General features: G+C 50.1%; 1 protein-coding gene across 4 annotated transcripts in view; it reads right to left on the reverse strand.

Annotated features, from left to right (window-relative positions):
* FAM171A1 (family with sequence similarity 171 member A1) overlaps positions 1-13,704 on the reverse strand; it is a 131,273-nt gene that overhangs the window by 40,016 nt on the left and 77,553 nt on the right. For 3 of the 4 annotated variants that reach the window (XM_067030482.1, XM_059059170.2, XM_067030480.1), the window contains one exon: positions 9,268-9,360. The exons of the other annotated variant lie outside the window; for it this stretch is intronic. In XM_067030482.1, the coding sequence (XP_066886583.1) occupies positions 9,268-9,360 (93 nt within the window). The remainder of the gene's footprint in view (positions 1-9,267; positions 9,361-13,704) is intronic. 4 annotated transcript variants of the gene reach the window in all.

A 13,704-nucleotide genomic window follows, 5' to 3' on the forward strand; every position in this document is an offset into this window, starting at 1 on the left:
CTGCCCCTGCCCTCCCGCCAAGGTCAACCCTTTTGCTTGTTTTACTGCAAGACGTAACTCGATCCACTATTCTTGCCTTCATCTAAAACCTCTCTCCAGAAGCTTTTCCTTCCCAACCAACACATATACTCCTTTCTCCCTCAGCTAGAAAAACAACAGCAAGACACGACTTTCGCTGTTATCCCCGTAAGCCTCCTCTCTTTCCCCCCAACGCCCAGGGACGTGGCTTTCACCGCCCCCGCCCCCCACGCCGCCCTTGGAAATGTCACCTGACGACTGTATAATCCGCAAACCCGTGACCCTGGCTCGCCTTCCTGCCTCCAGCTACTCACAATGACGAGCACTGTTCCCCGCCCCCGCGCGGGGTCACGGGGCTGCGCTCCGCTCCGCTCTCCCCGGAGTAGCCCGCGTTTTCCTCTACGAGTGCTTTTTTCTCCTCCTACTTGGGATGCGACAGCTCCGGAAGGTTCACCACAGGGGCCTCTGCTGCGCCTGACTCTCTCCTGACTTGCCCGACTCTCCTCCCTGCTGGAGCCTCACCAGGTACCTTCCGGTCCTACCGGGGACTCCACGCCTGCATTCCCTCCGCCTGCTCTGTACCTCGACTTGGACGCCTCAGGCACTAAAGCCATCACTCCCTTCTCTCCAACTTAACAAAGCCCCGCTCCCCCCAACACCTGCGTCTGACTCCAGGCTGTCACCATCACTTTTCGTCGCTCAAGGGCCAGGACGGCCCGATCTTTCCCTCTAGACGTTTCTAGCATCTTCTTTTCCCTCCGTCCTGCCTCCACCCTGCACTACCCTGTGACGTGACCTCCCGACCATCGCACAAGTCTCCGAACTTCCCCTGTGCTTCAGCCTCACCCCTTTCCCGCCTCAGCTACTGATGGTTCTCCAGTTCCACTCTCATCACCGCCTTTCCCCACCCAGAAACCTTCAATGGATCCACCGCTTCCCACATTAACAGCAGCAGCAACAATCACAGACCAACACAGACCCGAACCACCGCCGCCCCACTTCTCTCATGGGAGGTGTAGTTCAGCACTTTAGAATTTACAAGGTTCTTACATACACATTATTTCACTTAATAATCTACAGCAGGACAGGGAAGGTGTGGTACATGTACACAGTGGAATATTACTCAGCCATGAAAAAGAACAAAATAATGCAGCCATTGGCAGTGACAGGGATGGACCCAGAGATTTTGTCATTCTGAGTGAAGTCAGTCAGACAGAGGAAGACACATATCCTATGATACCGCTTATGTGTGGAATCTAAAAAAAGGGTACAAATGAACTTGTTTACAAAACAGAAACAGAGTCACAGATGTAGAAAACAAACTTATGGTTACTAGGGGATAAGGGGGCAGGGATAAATTGGAAGATTGGGATTGACATATACACACTACTATATATAAAATAGATAGCTAATAAGGACCTCCTGTATAGCACAGGGAACTCTACACAATACTCTGTAAGGGCCTATATGGAAAAAGAATCTAATAAAGAGTGGAGATAAATATATATATATTATATATATATGACTGATTTACTTTACTGTACACCTGAAACTAACACAACATTGTGAATCAACTATACTCCAATAAAAATTAAAAAAAAAAAAAAAAGAGAGACGAGCATCTCCGCATCGTCTCTATTTGCAGATCCTACCCGTCATCCAAGGTGCACCTCCAATGCCACCTCTCCTGTGTGGCCTTTCTGGATCCCACCCCAAGCTCTAAATTCCACTTGTATCTCTCTTACAGACCCAATCTTCCTGTGCCTGGTGTCGTATTTATTGGTGTATTTGAGCATCTCCCTAACCAGAGGCGCCATGAGAAGAGACCACGGTCAGGAGCATGACTGTTTCTCTCTGATTCTATCTTTCTCTACCACCTTTGAGCTGAGTGACTTTGGGGTTTGGGTTCTTTATCTTTAAAATGGGTGTGGCCCATGCCTGTCTCATGATATGGCTGCTAGGATGTTAGCTCAGAACACACATGCATGGATACGATGTCTCACATTGCCTCCTGGTACAGACCAGGTGCAGGATCAACAATAATTTCCCATCGCCTCTCCCCGTTTAGATGGCAGCTCCTTAAGAGCAGGTGTTCTGTGAAACCCATGGCACCATGTTCTGGGAATGCTTATAGGATTAAATGTAAAGAAGACTTATTCCGGGCAACTCGCTGGGTCTGAGTAATGGTCTGTCTCAATTCTGACTAGGTCACCATCCCTCATTCTCAGCACTATTAACATTTTGGGCCACAAAGGCACTTCTTTGCTGGGGGACAGGGGCCGTCCTGTGCATTGTGGCATCTACCTACTAGATGCCAGGAGTGGCTCCCAAGCTGTGACATTGCCAGATGCCCCGGGGGGGGGGGGGGAACTGCCCCTGACTGAGAGGATTACACAAGATACTCTGAGTGTCCTCACAATGACCCAGACGACAGGGACAGAATCTCCTCTGCCCCGGGGCACAGGATACATGATGCGGAAGAGGGGGAAGGTCCTGACACCCTGGAACTCCAGGGTAGAGAAGGTAGTCATGGCAATGGCTGAATCGTCATAGTGTTCTAATGCCAAAATAGAGGGTTATGCCCAAAACGTACGGGAGAAGCTTCAGCACAGAACCATCAACCACCCAGGAGAGAAATGCCGGGGGGGGGGACAGACATCTGGACCGTGGCTAGAGGCCAAGGGCTCCCTGGGAGCCCCGTGCAGGCTGCGTGGGCTCCGGACAGAGGGGGAGACTCGTGAAGGTCCTGGTGTACCCTGGTCAGGAGTCTGAACTTGAGGCGGCCTGCAGGGTAGAGAGTTTCCGGGGGTTCTTGGAACGGGAAGGAAGGAATGGTGTTCGTTTTTACCCAATTCCGATAGCAGAGTCGGGGGGGTGGCTGTGGGCAGAGAAATCCCGGAGTCACAGCATCAGCCGGGCTCTTGGGAGATGTTCGGTGAGAAATGATGTAGTTCCAAATAAAGACAGTGGCCTCGGGGAAGAAAACAGAGGAGGGGGCCGGAGCTGAAAGCCACTTTTGGAACGTGGCTTTCCCCGAGGCGGGGAAGGGAGAGCCAGGGAGGAGACGGGGAAGCAGTGAACAGGAGCCGAGGAGGGAAGGAAAGTGCAGGAGGAAGGACCCCAGCTCGGGGACGCAGGGAGGACGAGGCCACCGGGGCTGGCAGCTCGGTCTCCGTGAACTCAGCACGAGAAATCCCTAAAGAAAATTCTCGAGGGCAGGCGAAGTTTGAGTGGTAAAGGAAATGACCAATAGGGATTAAGATGTGTTTCCTTGGAAGGGCAGGCTTCATAATTCTGGGAGCTGAGAAAGAACCAGAGGAGAAAGACGGAAGATTCGGCACGAACAGAGGGAGGTCGGAGGGGAGGAGATTAGACGAGGGATGGAGTGTGATGCGAAGGGGCTCCTGGCGGGAGAGGAGCCACGGGGAGACACGTCACAATGTCCCCTTGGAAGGGGATGCAGAAAAGCAGGCCACAGAAGGCAGCCTTCCCCCACGGCCTCTGCGTTCCCTGCAATCTTCGTCCAGGTCACGGCTAAGAGGAGGGCTCGCAGGTCGGGAGTGTGTGCAGAGGTGGGAGAGTCTGACAGCGCTGCCTGGGGGACGGAAAGGGGACTGTCCTGGGGGCCATAAAGAGAGCAGCGAAGATGCCCAGCGGGATGGGCGCCGCTGGTTTGGGCGGCGCCAGCCGGCCTGACGACAGGGCAGCCACGAGCAGCCCGGGGCATCTTTATGGTCCTTTCTCATTTACCGTCATTACATCCTGAGTCGACAACATCCTGTTTCTGCCGAGGCAGCGTGAAGGTCTGAGAGAGCCAGCGGTAGAGCAACTACTCCTACCTTATGGTTCATCATCGTGAGGTTACATTTTGGAATCAGCATCAAACTCCTCCTTGAAAGCTTTCAGTTCCTCAGCAAAGTACAAAAAACTCTCAAAGAAAATGAGCCTTATAAAACAATTGACAAGTGTTCTCTCTTTCCACTCTCCTGTGATCGCATTGCAAAGTTTAAAAGCCATTTGCACCATCATATGATCCAGCAATTCTACTCCTGGGTATATATCCGAAGAAAATGGAATGAAAACACTAATTCAAAAAGACACATGCACCCCAATGTTCATAGCAGCACTATCTACAGTAGCCAAGATATGGAAGCAACCTAAGTGTCCATCAACAGAGGAATGGATAAAGAAGATGTGGTACATATACACAGTGGAATACCACTCAGCCATAAAACAGAACAAATAATGCCATTTGCAGCAATATGGATGGACCGAGAGGGTATTAAACTTAATGAAGTGAGACAGACAAATACTGTATGTTTTCACTTATATGTGGAATCTAAAAAAATAAAACAAATGAATGACTATAACAAAACAGAAACAGACTCATAGATACAGAGAACAAACGAATGGTTTCCATCGGGGAGAGGGGCAAGACAGGGGTAGGGGATTAAGAGGTATAAACTACTAGGTATAAAATAAATAAGGTACAGGATATAAGATACCACATACGGAACATAACCACTATTTTATAATAACTTTAAATGCAGTATCATATATAAAAGTATCAAATCACTATGTTGTACATCGGAAACTAATAGAACATTGTAAATCAACTATACTTCAATTTTAAAAAGGTTAAAAAAATGTAAAAGCGATTTGCAAGCATTCTGTGATAACGTGCATCCTTTTAGACCCAGCCTCTCTTGGGAAAGATCCCTATACATAGTTAATCAATGATTATGCTGGTCCTTCCCCTTCACCGCACTGTTGTCATAAGACGGCTCCGGGCTTTCTACATAAAATAGTGTCAGCAATGATAACGCAATCACTTTCCTCACTTTTCAAATGAAATCGAATGCTAAGGCCTGTTCCATGGGAAACATGCATTTACTCGTGTGTGTGTGTGTGTGTGTGTGTGTGTGTGTGTGTGTGTGTGTGAAGGCACTGCACGTAATCCCACCTCGTCTGATGGGAATAGTTTTAGGGTGTGTATGGTCAGAGTTTAAACAGATACCATACCTAGAGAGAGGAAAGCAAGTGAGGAGTCTTTTTATTCTTCAAAGAAAACTCTCATTAACCATGAGCTTCTTCTATTTTATTTGGTTGCAAACATTTCAAAACAAAAACCTCACCTGAAGCATTAAACACCTTCCCATAGAGAACATTCCCGCCTCTCCTGTCTCCGCCTCTCTCACCCAGTGGCCTTCGTTCTTTCAAATCTTTTGCTTCAGTGTCACGTAAAACCAAACAACGGGGCATCACCCAAAACTATGCACATAACACGGGTGAGGCTTTGTCAAACTGTCACCACACTACCTCCCCACTTCCTTGGGGGTGATCGTCTGACACACGGTAACAACCAAGCAACACACAAAAACTCAAATGGCTGGGCTTCCCTGGTGGCGCAGTGGTTGAGAGTCTGCCTGCCGATGCGGGGGACGCGGGTTCGTGCCCCGGTCCGGGAGGATCCCACGTGCCGCGGAGCGGCCGGGCCCGTGAGCCGTGGCCGCTGCGCCTGCGCGTCCGGAGCCTGTGCCCCGCAGCGGGAGAGGCCACAACAGTGAGAGGCCCAAAAACTCAAACAGCTGACAGTGCTTACATTTCTGATCGGCAAGAGTTTATTTTTTTCTCCTCTGACTCCAAAAATAAATAATACATGCACCTACACTTGACCAGTTTGAGAATAAAAATTTGGTATATTATTTAGAAATTCAGTTCTGTGTTGGCTTTACGGAACAGAACTGCAAAGACCAGAAATTATCTACACGCGGCTCTCCTTCCAACTGGTAAGAAAACGTGAAACAAATTCGCCCAGTGTTTTTCCTGCCGAGCCTCACCCCTACTGAGACAAGAATAAGTACCACTAGCAATAATTAAACTCACGAAGTAGCGTTAAGTTGAAAAATTAAAATGTGGACAATTTTAAAAAGCTGGAATGTAAATGAGATTTCGGCAAGGGAGAAATAAATGGTTCTCGGTTTCCAGTTACATACAGGAGGGAAGTGATACACCAGACTGAATAAATTAACCATAACAAAAACTACCATAACGAAAACTGCCGTGAATGTCTTACATCCTTGGGTTTATAACACGACCATACTTCCTGCTCCTCAGAGAGAGAGAGTTACTCAAATACTCTGTACGTTTGTGTGCGTGTGTGTACATGTGAACTGTCCTCTTAGCAGCCACAACAAAGAAAATAATTAACCCGAGCTTGAGCGATCTATACAGGAAGTGCAAAAAAAGGTGGGATTTGGACAGTTTTTAAATATTTATTTACTCAACGCTTCAGTGAGTTGCTCATTGTGTACGGGTCCTAAGGCGGGCATGGGGCCAGGCCCTGGGCATGCTAAGGTGAACATGACCCCCTCCTTGTTCTTCAGGTTTTTCAGTTTTAGTCCGGGAGGTAAGATATTATTACCAAATATGGCAGAAGAGGCGGCATCGTGGTAAGATACAGAACCCCGAGCTGGAGGGCTGTTTTAATCCATCCTCCCAGCTACCGATAAGGACAGGAGGGGGCATAAGGGAGACGGGACGTGTGGAATCCAAGGCTGGAGCCGGGGGGTGGGGGTGTGTGTGTGAGGAAGGTGCGGGAATGCCTGGGTCTGGGCTCAGGGCAGCTCTGGGACCACGTGGCAGGAGTTTGTGGATTTCACCTGAATGCTGTGCCATTAACATGACTCCACAAATCCCGGTCTGCTTCTCTCTGGCCTGCTACCAACTAGCTCCCTTTTCTCATACTTTCTGTTCCCTTCGAACCTGGGCTTGCAGATGACCTGGTGTGGTTACAGACCCCTGCATCTCGTGACCACACAGTCAGCTGAGCGTCTCATCTCTTCTGGGTTCTTAGTTGCACCCTGGTAAAAGGAAGAGCGAGAAGAACTGATGGCTCCAGCTTTTCTCCTCCAGCTGGGTCCCAGCCCCTGGCCACACTACGGACTGGTGACCCCTCCGAGTCGGGGGTCCCATGATATAAGTGCCTTGGCAGCTGAAGGTGAAGGGCAAGACGCCAGCATGAATCTCGTCTCCAGGGAAGACACAGAAAAGACCTCCTGGGGCTTCCCCGGTGGCGCAGTGGTTGAGAGTCCGCCTGCCGATGCGGGGGACGCGGGTTCGTGCCCCGGTCTGGGAGGATCCCACGTGCCGCGGAGCGGCTGGGCCCGTGAGCCGTGGCCGCTGAGCCTGCGCGTCTGGAGTCTGTGCTCCGCGATGGGAGAGGTCACAGCAGTGAGAGGCCCGCGTACCGCAAAAAAAAAAAAAAAAAAAAAAAAGAAAGAAAAAAAGAAAAGAAAAGACCTCCTGGAGGGTGTGGCCTTGAAGCGGGTCTTGATGTCCAAGGAGAATTTGAAGAGAGATTGGGAAGATGGGGTGGGACATCTCAGATGGAAAACAGAAAAAGAAATTCAGTTAGGCTAGAACACAAGACATGCAGTAGAAGAGCCCTTAGGAGGGAGGTTGAGGTCAGGTCAGGAAGCCGGGGTGTGCTGTGTAAGGAGGTGGGATTTCACTCTGTGGGCAAAGGGTTCTGCTCCAGGAAGATCACTTAGGCAGCTCAGTGCAAGCTGTGTTGGGAGGAGACACAAGAGATGGGACATCTGGTTGATCTTCTCAAGTCCAGCGCCAACGCTAGCTCAGTGAGTGGACACCAGCACACTAGCTGGAGGCCGCTGCAGCGGCCCGGGTGGAGGCCGAGACCAGGGCTGAATCAGGGCATGGGCCATGCCGTGCAAACGTGCAACATGTGGGCAGCAGAAAGAAGGCAAGCGTGAGACTTCCCCGGCGGTGCAGTGGCTAAGACTCCGCGCTCCCAACGCAGGGGGACCGGGTTCAATCCCTGGTCAGGGAACTAGATCCCACATGCGTGCCGCAACTAGGAGTTTGTGTGCTGCAACTAGAGAGCCTGCCTGCCGCAACTAAGGAATCCACGTGCCCCAACTAAGGAGCCCTGGAGCCGCAACTAAGGAGGAGCCTGCCTGCTGCAACTAAGGAGCCCACATGCTGCAACTAAGGAGCTGGCAAGCCACAACTAAGGAGCCCACCTGCCGCAACTAAGACCCAGCGCACCCAAACAAACCAATCAATAAACCTTTAAAAACAAAAAAAAAGAAGGCAAGTGTGGGCACACTGAGGGCTTACTCGGGTTAAAGGGCCAGGCCGGCTGTAACTCTGTGCGACTCACGGGAGATGAAGGTCATCAGGACCGCTGCACGTTCAGAAGGTGACTGCTTACGGAGGGCAGAGGACACGGGCACCGAGGGCCTTCATGAACCCCCTCGGAGCCACTGGAGGGGACAGTTCAGCATCAGGGCGGGCAGACGGCAGGCAGGAGGGGAGCAGGGGGCGGCGAGGAGGTCTGGCGCCGCGACGGGGTAAAGCGTGCCCGTAACCGTGGACCCCGTGGGCTGCAGTGTGAGTCCTCGTCACAGACACCTTTGCTAAGGTTAGTGCCGCGCCTGGGAAGGGGGACTGGGAAGGGGTGACCCACGAGGGTGCTGTGCACGTCCAAGGTGGCCGTGAAGGAGAAGAGCTCGCCAAAGGGAACCGTGGGGCTGAAAGGGAAGTAGGAGGAGGAAGGCGCGCAGGCAAGACGCTCTGCGGGGAACTCTGTGCGTAGATACAATCTCCGCCCCCTCTCATCCGTGGCGACCTTCCAGCTAACAGTGGCAGCCGCCAGAGGCTCAGGGCCAGGGGCTGTCCAGCCCTGAGTGTTACGGAGTTGCGATTTTAGTCCAAGAACAATGGGAAGACCGCTGAGGAATGGAAGCAAGGCGACCTGATCGCTGTAAGTTCGCGAAGACTAGGCTACAGGTTGGCAAGAGTGGGCATAGGGCCACCAGTGAAAACCCCCCTGCGGTTCTCTGGGGGAAATGGTGGTGTCTCGGATTCACGAGGCAGCAACACCTATGGAGAGAAGAGGGTCTGCAGGAGAGGCAGATGTGAGGAGAAGAATCAAGGATGATTCCTAGAGTCTCGGCTGGGTGCGGTGTGTGTTTACACCATTCACCGAGACGGAAGGTAAAAAACGTCAAGAGTTCTGTGCGTCTCTGCTGAGTGTGAGATGCCTACCGGACGCCCAAGTCAGGATGTCAAATGAGGGCCTCCCTCTAGGGGGAAACTGGGAGTAATGAGTGCCCAGGGCGCATGAAAGCCATGGGTCCATGAGCTCCTCCGGGGAGAGCATTGGGAAGAAGAAACAGAGGCCCAGGAGTTACCTTCACTTCTCTTTGTAAATAGCAAACATACCTTGGAATCCTGAGACTATTTGGACAACATCTTCATACACCATCAGAGTAGCAGATCGTTCTGGAAGCAGGCCCAGGCTCAGTGAAGAAAACACTGCAGAAGCAAGGATGGAGATGAGGGAATTCAAACATTGAAATCAAAATGCCCACTCCAGTTTTTTAAATACTCTGCATCCCTTGCATTCTCTGATTTCAACTCAATCAACGATATTGATTTTTAGTAGTGTGGCATACTAATAAATACATGTTTGGTCTCTGCCTCTGGTTCCTGGCTCTTAAATCCCTTGTAATTTCCTGAGTGATCAGAGTATCTTTTGCTCTGATGAGGAGACTCCGGGTGGGCTCCTGGAGGCGGGCTGCTCACCAAAAAGATCAAGCCAGGATGGGAATCTTGGAACAGTCAGTCCTACCTGCCGCCCTCCAGAGAGGACGGAGCGGGTGGAGAGCTAACGATTGATCACGCCTGCCACGACCGGTGAAGCTACCACGAAAGTCCCAAAGGTACGGGCTTTGGGGAACTTCAAGCTGGTGAACAAGTATATGTGCTGGGAGGATGGTACGCCCCAACTCCACGGGGACAGAAGCTCCTTCTGGACCCTTCTGGATCTCACCCTATTGTACCTCTTCATGTGGCTGTGTATCTGCCTCCTTTGTAATATCCATGAATGTAACTGTTTCCCTGAGTTCTCTGAGCCGTGATAGTAAACGAACCCAGGGAGGGGCTCATGAGAACCTCTGATTCACAGCTGGTGGGTCAGAAGTACAGGTGGCAACCCGGGGCTTGTGTCTGAAGCGGCAGTTGGTCTTGTGGGACTGAACCCTTAACCTGTGGCATCTGAGCCAACTCTGGAGAGTTACTGTCAGAACTGAATTGAATTGCAGGTCACCCAGTCGGTGTCCAGACACTTGGAGGACTGGTTGGCTTGAGAAAAACCCCACCCATCGGGTGTCAGAAGTGCTGTAAACAGAGAGAAAAGAAACAGTTTTTCCTTTAAGTATTATTAGCAAAAGGCTTTCAAAACGCCAAGAGTCCTGCAGTCTCTCCTAGAACAACTGCTTGCCCTCCAATAGTCAACTATGTAGTTTTTATTCGGTAGAAGCTGATCACAAAGTATCTGAACCTCCTCCCATTAGGAATCTATTAAAAGTTACAAGGTACACACTGCATGGGTGTAAAACATTGGGTATGAACATTAAGAAAGACTTTTAAAATATGTGCGTAGATTACTGTGTGCCTCATGATAAAAAAAAAAAAAAAAAACTGTCTTCCCTACTCTGGGAACTAATAAGATGACAGAACTTGTGCTATTTTAAAAAATTCTTGTTTAAGTACCTGGACTTCCAGCTAAAAAATTCACAAAGCCTACATGTTTCTGGGGAGATCGTGAATTTTAGGGAAAAAAACAAACCCACATATTATGGAATAACAATAATCGCTCACATTACTGAACCTCACTAACACGTCAGACATTATTCTAGGTGCTTTAATTTTGCTAATTTATTTAACTCTCAAAACAGCGTTATGAAATAGGTATTATTAACATGCCCATCTGACAGGTAAGGAAACAGATTTACAGGTAAGGAATTAACTTGTCCAAGACCCCGCAGCTGGCAAATACTGGAACCGGGATTTGAACTCTGGAGTCTGACCTCGACTGCTATGCTTCACGGACTCAAATCCAAAGGCTTCTTGGACTCCATCCAGCCTAAGTCTCTAAGTTTAAAGAGGAGGAAAGTGAGGCCCAGAGAGGTAAAGTAACTTTCAAGGATAATATTAGGCACCAGAAATATCAAATGCTAAGAATATCAACTACTTAGCACAACTGGCTCTGGATAATGCTAGAGGCGACCAGTGAGCGGCTGACCTCGGACGTGCCGCTTCTCCCTACACGTTTATTCATGTAGCTGCCGGTACGTAGAAGGCCCAGAGCTAGACGTGCGGAACAGATCAATGGTGGGGGCAGTCTGTGTCCTCAAGGGCTCTGCCTTAGAAGGAGGCTTGGACGCAAGCAGAACACGGCAAGTGCCGTGACAAAGCTAAGGCTGCACCTGGGTGCTGTGAAAGCGATCCAGCAGCTCCTTCAAATATCAAACATAGAGTCACCGTGTGACCCGGCAATTCCACTGCCGGGTATATAACCAGGAGAACGGGGAATGTATGTTCATGCGAACACCTGTACATGAATGTACAGAGCAGCAGCAGCCATACTAGCCAGAAAGTGGAGACAAGCCGATAGCCGTCATCTGATGAGCACATCAACAGAACGTGGTCTATCCGTACAACGGAGTGTCGTTCACCCGTAAAAAGGAATAAAGTACTGATTCCTGCCGCAACACGGCCAGACCCCGAAAACACCACGCCGAGCGAAAGATGCCAGACACTGGAGGAGTCCATTCATCTGCAACATGCGGGACAGCCAAATCCACAGCGACAGAGGGATGAGTTGTTGCTGGGGGCTGGGGGGACGGGAACCCGCGAGTCAATCCTAACGGGCGTGAGGGTGGTTTTGGAGGCGAAGAAAATCTTCTGGAAGTAGACGGTGGTGATGGTTGCACAACCGTGTGAATTATACACTTTAAAACGGTGAATCGCATAGTGCTATGCATGAGATCTCAAAAATAAATAAAGCAAGAAAAAAAAAAAAGAATTCACCTTGGGGGTTTAAAGTTGGAAGAAAAATGTATACCAAGTTGGGGGAGGGAGGATCTGGTCCTGTGTGTGAGCCAGGACTGAAGGGAGGAAACCCGACTTGGGTAAATCCTGCAAAACCACATCCCGGGGAGACGTAACTTTCTTTCTTTCTTTCTTTTTTTTTTTTTTTGCGGTATCCGGGCTTCTCACTGTTATGGCCTCTCCCGCTGCGGAGCGCAGGCTCCGGACGCGCAGGCGCAGCGGCCACGGCTCACGGGCCCAGCCGCTCCGCGGCACGTGGGATCTTCCCGGACCGGGGCGCGAACCCGCGTCCCCTGCATCGGCAGGCGGACTCTCAACCACTGCGCCACCAGGGAAGCCCAACCTTCTTCAACAGAGATCCCTTCACCCAAGGGCACAGGGCAGCTAACGGCCAGGGAAGAAGAAGCAGATTGCTGGTGCCTTTAGGGAACAGCTCACCTCCAGACTTTGGCTTTGTGCTCCCCGCCTCTCTAGGTACAGACCTGGACCACACTGCTCCCTTCAAGAGCTCACACAGAGCCTGAAGGCGTTTCCTTGGCCCTGAAAACCTCTGTGCTGTCTGCCCTGGGGGGCTCTGAGCTGGAGTCACCTGTGATTGGTGTCTCGAGATGCGTGTGGCCATTACAGGATGTTTTGAAACGTTTCTTGCCTATAGCATCTGGTGCTTCCAAACATCAGACATCTGCTCTAGCAAAGCCTTCCGCAAACCCTATTTCACATACGAGAAAAGATGATCTCTCGTAATGACTATGTTGAGACGTGGGTGGTCGAGACACCTGCAAGGGCTTCCTGGGCGGGAAGAGGCAGAGATGCCTCAGACCTGCAGGCAGATGGTATATTACCCATCAGAGAGGAGATGCTGACTGCTGTCTTGTTTTTTGATGAGGAGAGAGAAAGGAACATCTCACTCAACCTGGGAGAGGCTGGAACACTTCTGAGCGCAGAGAACGACCGTGCTGGGTGTTAGCGGATAGAAGACAAACGCTTGAGGAGAGAACAGTAAAGGGGAACAACAGTGCAGACAAGCAGAGAGCAGGCAAAATGCCAGATTCCTTCAGAGGGTGACAAACTGCCCAGGGTGACCAGACCGTGAGAAACGTAGGGAGAAGCGGCTGGGGAGGAGGTCCCTGTGTTCTGTTTAGTTTGAACTTGATCCCGAGGACATCAAATGCCTTTAGGCAGACATAGAACGCAGTCAGACAGACCTATATACGGGCACACCTCGGAGATGTTGCGGGTTCCGTTCCAGACCACCCCAATAAAGAGAATATCGCAATAAAGGAAGGCACAGCAATGTCCTGGTTTCCGAATGCACACAGACGTCGTGTTTATATTAGACTGTAGTCTATTAAGTGTGCAACAGCATCATATCTAAAAAACAACAGATGTACCTTAATTTAAAAGTACTTTATTGCTAAAAAGCGCTGACCGTCATCTGAGCCTTCAGTGAGTTGCCATCTTGCAACAGTGACACGAAAATCACAGATCACCATAACAAATGTAATAATAACGAAAAACTTGAAATACCGGGAGAATTACCAAAATGTGACACAAACGCTAAATGAGCAAATGTTCTTGGGAAAATGGTGCCGATGGACTCGCTCAATGTAGAGTTGCCACAAACCTCCAGTTGGCAAGAAATGCAGTATCTGCAAAGTGCAATAAAGTGAAGTGCAATAAGATGAAGTCTGCCTGAATATATATATAGATGTATAAATACACACCCATATATAAAGACATATATCTAATATATAAATATGTAAA

Source organism: Kogia breviceps, chromosome 3 (assembly GCF_026419965.1).
Source record: "Kogia breviceps isolate mKogBre1 chromosome 3, mKogBre1 haplotype 1, whole genome shotgun sequence".
In the NCBI taxonomy this organism is placed as follows: domain Eukaryota; kingdom Metazoa; phylum Chordata; class Mammalia; order Artiodactyla; family Physeteridae; genus Kogia; species Kogia breviceps.